At 42.6% G+C, this 8,889-nt stretch overlaps 1 protein-coding gene across 1 annotated transcript; it reads left to right on the top strand.

Annotated features, from left to right (window-relative positions):
- Positions 1–897: 897 nt before the first annotated feature.
- gpr20 (G protein-coupled receptor 20) lies at positions 898–6,394 on the top strand. The gene is made up of 4 exons (XM_063199968.1): positions 898–1,359; positions 1,811–2,119; positions 5,768–5,893; positions 6,215–6,394. Exons 1-4 carry the CDS (start codon positions 898–900, stop codon positions 6,392–6,394), a joined length of 1,077 nt encoding a protein of 358 aa, XP_063056038.1.
- Positions 6,395–8,889: the final 2,495 nt, after the last annotated feature.

The following is an 8,889-nucleotide window of genomic DNA, read 5'->3' as shown; positions in this document are numbered from 1 at the left end:
TTACTGCTGCTGTATATGCATATAGTACTCACTTTTCCCCAAGTTTGGTTTATTGCATTGTGTGACATAATTGCTTGCTGGAACATTTGCTGTGTGGCATCTACGGTCTGTGAGCTCATACATCCTGCGTCTATTGAGGTCACGCCTGAGATCCACTCAAGACTATTTATTTGCACAGCATTCCTCATCATTCTCCTCTCTGCTCCCATGCGGAGAGAGAGAGAGAGAGAGAGAGAGAGAGAGAGAGAGAGAGAGAGAGAGAGAGAGAGAGAGAGAGAGAGAGAGAGAATGGTATTAGCCGCTAGTGGCTCCCACACTCTGATCATCCCTCAGGCTTGCTGAAGCAGTGGCAAGCAGCTGAAGGACAGAAAATCAAGTTGGTTGACTTAACCCGTCAAGCAGAACTGAGAGAGAATACTTGAAGGGTCTTAATGACTTACTCTTGACTTGAGCAGAATGATAACCAGCCAGAGATCATTGTAATGATCACTGAGTAACTGTTAACTTTTTTTCAGTGCCCTTATTCATGACTTGTCATATCCATTTGGCAGAACTGGTAGAGTACAGTTAGTAGGTGGAATGATATTCAATAAACAGTGCCAAGTGCCAAAAGCTCACCTCCTAGATCTCATCTTTAGTTGATGTATGAACGTATAGGCCCTAAATGACATGGATTCTGAAATCAGTTCATAGATAATCAGTTGTAGAGGGTGGCACCACCTTTGCATTAATGAAACAGCTTTTCCTAAGTGACCCCTGTCTGTTATCATTGTTGAAAATGCTGTTTTTCTCATTTGTGGCATATAAGTCACAGATTTGGCATTGTGGTTCTAGTAATAAGCCCTATAACATATTTTGGTTTACTCTCTGATCAGGTATCAAACCAGTCACAGAGGCATGGAGGGTTCCTCAGCCATGACAAGGCCGCTGTCCTCGAACACCAGTACCACCCTGTGCCCCATCGGTTTCTCCAACTTCTCCCATCAAGAGTTCCCCTACCTGAGTCGCCTGGCACACCTGGACAAGGGACTATACAATGACTTCTACAGCCTTTGGATTGCACTGGTGGTCATCAACACTCTTATCTTCACCGTCGGGATGGCCCTCAACACGCTGGCACTGTACGTCTTCTGTTTCCGCACCAAGCCAAAGACCACCTCGGTCATCTACACCATCAACCTGGTGATCACCGACCTCCTGGTCAATCTCTCCTTGCCCACGCGGATCATCCTCTACTACAGCGGCGGGAGGTGCGAGAGTTGCTCCTACGTGCACATCTTCAGCTACTTCGTCAACATGTACTGCAGCATCCTCTTCCTCACCAGTATCTGCGTGGACCGCTACTTGGCCATAGTGCAGGTCAGACTGGCATCATGTAAAGGTGTATGTAGACCTATGTTACGCCAGTGCATTCCACATTGAGGTGCGATGCCTTTGCAAGTTAAGTCATGGTCCTCGACGCCATGGGAAAGCGCTTTTGTCACCTGACAAAGTTGTCAGTTTTCCCACCCTGATGGCGAATTTCTGTTGCCATGGCGAATTTCTGTTGCTAAACGTGAAAATGCTCTGCTGTGCTCTGATCAAAACCATGCCTAAACCTAACCTTTCAAGCTACGTTTCTGCTTTGAAACTGCTTCTGCAGCGAAACAGCGAATTTGTTGCGAAATTGTGCCCAGACCAAACCCATCCCTAAACCTAACCTGTCACAGGGGGTTGTAGAGTGAACATGCAAATGCATACTGCACAAATGTGAAAAACGGTTCAAGTCGGCGGGTTATCTTACTTACTTGTATAATGCCATGTTGTGCAGGTGGAGGCCTCCAGGAAGTGGCGCAGCCCCAACGTGGCCAAGATGGCGTGCATGTGCATCTGGCTGCTCGCCGTGGTGGTTACTTACTCGTTCCTGACCTGCTGCCTGACGTGCCTCTTGGCGTTGACGCTGTTCGAGTTCTTCATCCCGCTGGTGATCATCGTAGTGTTCACGGCACGCATTGTGCGTGCCCTGGCCAGCCCCGACCTGATGCAGCAGAGCCGTGAGCGACGGCGCCGGGCGGTGCAGCTGCTGACCAGCGTGCTGGTCATCTTCACCATCTGCTTCACGCCTTTCCACGTGCGGCAGGTCAGACTGCGGAGTATTCCAAAAACCTGACTCGTTAGAAAACCAGCTTAAGTTATCCATGAAGTGGTGGTAAATCATCTATTAGAAGGGCTTGGAGTCCTCGTTTTCATAGCTTCATTACACCTGTGGGCCATCTATTGTCAGTTATAGGCTACCACTTCCTGTAGGTTAACTTATCCAGGTTTATCACTTAACCATGTTCTTGAAATAAACCGAGGTCTCATAATAATGATAATAATAATATAATAATAATAATAATAATAATAATAATAATAATAATAATAGTAATAATAAAGGGTGTGTTATTTCACGCTAGAACGGGCCTAAGAACTAAGGCCCGGGGGCCGGATGCGGCCCGCCAGGCCCCTTTGACCGGCCCTCCACCTCTCTTCATCTCACCATTTGAACTGGCCCAAAGAAGCAATCCTCACAGAAAAAAAAGATAAAATATATTTTTTAAATATTTTATTTTGTTTATCAACAGGCCTTCCTACAGTTAAATCTTCACTAACTTAGTGTTAATCACCAGAAGTTTCTTGTCTTGATAGTTTCTCATCTCACTGTAATATAAACAGGCCTAACATTTCTATCACTCCTAAACTGTCAATCACTATATTTACCTCCGCCAGGAGGTTATGTGATCACCTGAGTCTCTGTGTTGTCTGTGTTCGTTCGTTCCCTGCTATTTTTTTCCTGTTTGTTCGTTCGTTCGTTCCCTGCTATTTCACTGCCTGCCACAAGATGCGCGCGAGCTCCCAAGCACAGAGCACTGGCGTGCCTGCGCTTCACTCCAAGTATGTTCAACTGCAGTGTGCAGGGCGGGGGGCAGGTCTGGATCACATCTCCCTCCTCCCCCCTGAGCACATCTCCCTCCTCCCCCCTGAGCACATGGAATGCCTCCCCCTTGTCATTCAGCGCTTCTACACGGGAAGAAAAATAGCTCCCCAGCTCCAACGCCAAGTGCATTTCATAATGTTGCTCAGCCGCAGGCAGCATCCTGTCAAATGAATTACCACCGCTGCCAAAAAATATGGAATTTGTGATTGTTGGCCTTTATTTTTATCATTGCTGTTGCGAGATGGACAGTGACCACGCCCGCAGATAGTTTAGGTTGGCAATTCTGTCTAATTAATTACGTTGTCAAAAATATGGAATATGTGATCGTGTACGTTAACAATGCTTTTGTGGACTGTGACTTGGGTTCACAATGCTGTCGAATTTATTAGGCTCCCTTGCCAAAATAAGAATGTACGTTCACAATTCTGGTAAAATTCATTCCATCCCCTTAGCTACATTTAAAGTGAACCCCAAGTTGTTTGCGAGATGGACAGGGATCACAATGCCCGACAGGATGCATAATGGCCGAGCACCGGGAATATTCCACACGGATTTGCCTGCGCCATTAAGCAGTAGCCTTGCCTACGGAACGGGCTGCGAATGTCTCATTTGACGCTCCAACATCAACCTAAAAAGTTGCTCATCAGCTGGCAACCTGTAGGCTACACCCTCGTTGAAGTTAAAATGTGTGTGAAGTGGATGTGCACTGTTGCGAGATGGTTGACAATTAGGTAGCCTACCATCGCCAAAAATATGGAATTTGTGGCTGTGTAAGTTCACAATGCTGGTCAAATGCATTACACCCCCTTCACTGAATTTAAAGTTAACAGTTGCGAGATGGACCTCAAAGCGCAACAGCAATGTAGGCCTACGTGAACTGATTAACAACGGTGAATAGTGAATACGGAGAGGAAAATGCACTTCAGCCGACAGCGCCAAGACCAGACAGTGACCCATGACAATAATGCATACCATCGTAGGAAAAACAAATAGGCCTAACCCTTCTTTGGTTGTTTAGTGCTGTTGGTCAAAAACATTACATTCCCTTCACTAATTAGGCTGCAGTAGCGCGTGATTACAAGCTTTCAAGTAGGTTGATTTTTACCTTTTGCGCATAAGGCTAGATTAGGTTAATAGGGCCTACGATTGCTATAACCTAGCCTAAAACATTCGCCATGAGTCTGAGAGGGATGTTTAAATTGACAACGATATTTGCTTTTAATTTGTCATGAGGCTTAAAGCTATCACTCTATAGCCTATTTAGAGAAGTTAATAAGCAGCACCTGAATTACAAACAACCTTCATTACAAAAAGCACAGGCTATTGCATTTTGGTCGACGTTCATCAACATCAAAAAACGTGTATTTTGTATGACGTTCAGGGTCTGTTTCTAGGTTGTTTTGATGTCGTTGGGGGAGGGGGATGTAGAAGGAGATGCGCAGTGGAAACTTTTGGGATTCGGTTACACGAACGGTTAGACTTTCTAATCCTCCTTTCTCTTTATATTATATTGAATGGCAAACTTCCTCAACTTTCTCAAAACAAAAGTTAAACAAATCATACACTCATATATGTGCACAGTAGTATCAACATCCTTGGCGGAGGTCTGCACACTCTGGGTGCTTTTCTAGTTATCTAATCTTTCCTTGCTATTTTTTCATGGTTATTGGAAATTATAAGGAAAACCTGTGGTATTTCAAATTGAAGAACATGTGCTCACTTCTTTTGCAAATCAATAATGATATAATAATAATATTTTGTGCTAGAAATTATGAATGAAGGAAGCGAAGGACAGCACTCTTCAGATTTTTCTCTGTTTATTCGCCTACGAACGTTTCGGGCAGAGCCCTTCTTCAGCGTGTAATGGCGATTGCCGTGCTAGAAATTATGGCTATAACAGGCAGTGGCCTAGTATACAGCCCACATGATTGATCCCGGCCCCTGATCACAGTCAGAAACGATAATGTGGCCCTCAGAGAAAAAAAGTTTGGGGACCCCTGCACTAGAGCAACACATGTCGTGTTGGTCTTACATATTTGGTTAATGCCAAACCTCCCATGGCTACTTTTGTTCCCACGTGGTCGATACAAAGTTGTGTTGCTAAACAGGAGACTGCTAAGCAATGCCCAGACCAAACTCATCACTTACACAAATCTGGCACATAGCATCATATAACACATGAAAAAAACAAATGTGCACGCAAAGATGGTCATAATTGGTGAGTTAATCCCTTTCCGCAGAGCCTCTATTGTAACATCACTGTCACTAAAATTGTAACAACAAAGTCTTAATCGGTGTGTAGGATGGTGGACAGAGGAGGTATTGCAGCCATGCTGCTCATTGAAACTGCGGCCTATTGCCAAATTTGATGTTTTCATGAATATTACTAAATAATGAACTAATATTTTACTAGTATGAGCAAAGCACAGGTAAAAATGTATATTTCTCGAAATTCAAAATGGCGTACAGAGGAAGATCCGCCTTTTCATGTTTGAAAAGTGCCTTTTCCCAGTCATAAAGAATACTCAGAATTTGATAAAGAATATTCAGAATTTGATGGTGGTTGTAAGTACGTAATTGTGAAAAAAGGTAACATTTTTGAATGGGCAGCATTAATTCTGGAAAGCAAGAGACTGCAAAAAATATTACACAGTGCACCTTTAAAGATCTCGGTAATGCTATAGCAGTATTGTTATTATGATGATGGCTGAGTCTTTACAGTTAAGAGTGAGCAGGGCAGGCCCCACCGGCGGGCCCATCTTGAACAAAGAGGCAACAAATGTTAACACATTCTCATGATTGACATGACAGGTGCTGGTCTACTTCCATCCAGAGCTGCCTCACCACGTAGTGGCGTACCACATCACAGTGACCCTCAGCAGCCTCAACAGCTGCCTGGACCCCGTGGTCTACTGCTTCGTCACCAACAACTTCCAGGTAGGGGTGTAAATAATAATCGATTTGTATCGATGCAATTCGATTCAATTAAGCGAGTCGTTCACAGGAGAGTTGTGACTGTAATAACGTTGTTCCTCAAATAAAATGCATACAGATATTTCTGATTTTGTTAACCTATTTTTAAAAAATACACATAAGTCTAGCCTGGAAGGTAAAACATGAATCATTGATTTGAATTGTGTCTAATTTAATTGAATCATGGAGCATTCCTAAGTATCGAAATTAATCGAATTGTTGGCCTAAGAAATTGTTATAGAATCGAATCGTCATGAAGGCTCTGATTTACACCCCTACTTGCAGGCCACCATGAGGAGCTTCTTCCAGAAGGTCGAGGCCGCCGAGCAGCAGCAGCAGACCAGCGGAGATGTCACCAGCATGCAGAAGAGCTCCAAAGGGTCCGCCGGGACCCCGTCGGCCATCTCCAACGGCATGATGCTGATGAATTTGGAAACACCACAGGAAGAGGAGGCTGCTGTATAAAAGGCAGGTAATGCTTTCATTTACGAACAGTTTCTGTAAATAATTACTGTGTACTTTCTGTGTACTTTGTAATTACTCCCTGTTTACCTACCATGTAAGTTCTCTATGTTACCCTGTTGTTACCCAGAAAGTACATGGTAATTATTGCACTGTAAAAGAAAGCATTACCATGTCATTATTGCTGTTTATACACTGTATATATAGAGGACAGATTGAAAGGAGATGAGTGGGGAAGAGAGAGATATGAACTCGCCAACAAAGTGATGCTAATGACCATGCACTGACTGCAGGAAGAGGAGGCTGTGGTAGGCCTACAGTGTAGTAACCTGAGCTGTGTTTCCCAAAAAACTCTTAAGTAGTTGTAAGGAAGTTAACGGCTCCCAACATTCCTACAACAAAAACTTTCCTAACAGTAAAGATGTGTACATTTGACGTGGCCGTAAGCATGTATGATTCTACTACATTCATGTGGTGTAAGGGCAACCAAGCTTACCTTGAAACCCTGGGCCAGCACAAACAGATGCCTCCCATGACGGAAGAGCACAGTCCTGAGCCGTCTTCAAACTGGCTCTCCTATTAAGTTCACCGTTGTGGAGGACCCCACACGGATACCTCACAGTCCCAAGTTCTTCCAATTATGTCCACAAAAGGCAGAATAGTCCCAAAGCACATAGACCAGTTTCTGAACACGCCTGAGCAGGTTAGCTCCAATGCCAGCCTCACTCAGGGCATGCAAGACCAGCGTCTCTCAGGGATTCTCTTCCCATGGCTTCCCTTCGGATGGCTCCCCTTCCATCTCTTGCCAAGTGCCTCTTAAGGCCCAGAGCCCAAAAAGGTAGTCGGTGCCGGCCTGTGTGGTGTGGAATATGTTAGTGTGCTGTCTATCATACATGCACTACACTGACACTGCCTATAGTAGTATGTATGAGGTGCCCCTTTGGCAATACATCGGAAATAGGTCTCACATCATGGCTAAAAGTTTATACATACGTACACTATTTAACCTCATACATGCACTTTGTGCTGGAATTTTACTTGTGTGTGCGAGAAAAAAAAAATCTATTTAATCCTATAAAATTATTGTATGTTTAAACATTTAATGATGTGTTATATCGGTGTGCCTTATACCTACTACTAGGCTTGAGTACTACTTAAATGTTTTTTGGGAAATGCAGTCCTGGTCTTATCATATACCCTACCACACTCATACCCTCATACAATTTCATTCGTACAAAGTGTCAGGAATTGCAAAATTGACAGGTGGGAAGGGTGTGGTGAACCCTATTGCAGTTTGAAATGTGCAAAATGTTAATATTAATCAGAAGCAGAACACATAACCTGCCTAATGCATCATCGTTCACATCCTCTTCCCCTGTTTGCTGACTGATTGGTGTACCGTATGTTGACATGAGTAATCTCGCCCTATAAGACCTGGCCAAAGCGTAACATAAACAGAAATGTGAATTGAGCAGAATTTTACAGATGGAAAGGCCAGGCTATAAAACCACAACTATTATTTATCAAGGAATAGATAGCTAGGGGGTCATTGACATTCTTAGGAGGAGAATATAGCTGGATTGAATGCTGCAAATAATTTACGATACAAAGACAAAAACATAAAAATAAAGACAAAGTGAGCTTTATTTGGTGAGCTTCAAAATGAGCCTTTAAGTTTAGTGTGAATGCATATCGCCCGCGGAATAATTTTCCATTTATGATTAGAGATGTCTAACTTTAAACAAAGGGTCCAAACTTCCTATAGGCCTACTCTTTCCTTCCTATTTTTGATGAACTTTTCAAGCTTTGGGCCAAATATTATTATTATTATTATTATTATTATTGTTATTAGGCCTATGATGATGATGATGATTTTGTATGTGTAGGCTACTGTACTTGTGTAATTTTTCTTATTCTGTATTTTACACATGTTCATTTTATTTTATTTTTTAAAATCTATTTATGATTTTTTTTCTTCAATATTTTGGTCCTCGCAAACTGTAAATGTATTTTATAAATAAATTCAAGATTCAAGATTCGAGATTCTTTTTAATAGTCCCGAAGGAAATTTGTATTGGACACCGGTACATAGCTGCCATATAGGCCTGCCCTACACACGATGTGGCAAAAAAAAAAACACATAGAGACAGACATACATGCATAACTAAATAGTATCTGTCAAACTCTTGTGTATTCGTGCTAATTTTAAAGGTACACTGTGCAGGAAATGGTCAAAAAAGGTACTGCAACTATGCTGCTCATTGAAACTTGGCAGCCTATTGCCAAATTTGACCTTTACATGAAAGTTTACTAAGTAATAAATAAATATTTTCTAGTATGGTCCAAGTAGAGTCATTGTTGCAGCTAAAAATGGCTATTTTGGGAAATTCTAAATGACGGACCATGGAGAAGATCCTTTTCATGCATGAAAAGTGCAATTTTTCCAGTCATAGTGAATACTTGGAATTTGATGGTGGTGGTAAGTATTAATGAAAAGT

Source organism: Engraulis encrasicolus, chromosome 5 (assembly GCF_034702125.1).
Source record: "Engraulis encrasicolus isolate BLACKSEA-1 chromosome 5, IST_EnEncr_1.0, whole genome shotgun sequence".
Lineage (NCBI taxonomy): Eukaryota > Metazoa > Chordata > Actinopteri > Clupeiformes > Engraulidae > Engraulis > Engraulis encrasicolus.
Note: the sequence above shows the minus strand (reverse complement) of the source record. Positions and strands in the feature narration are given on the sequence as shown.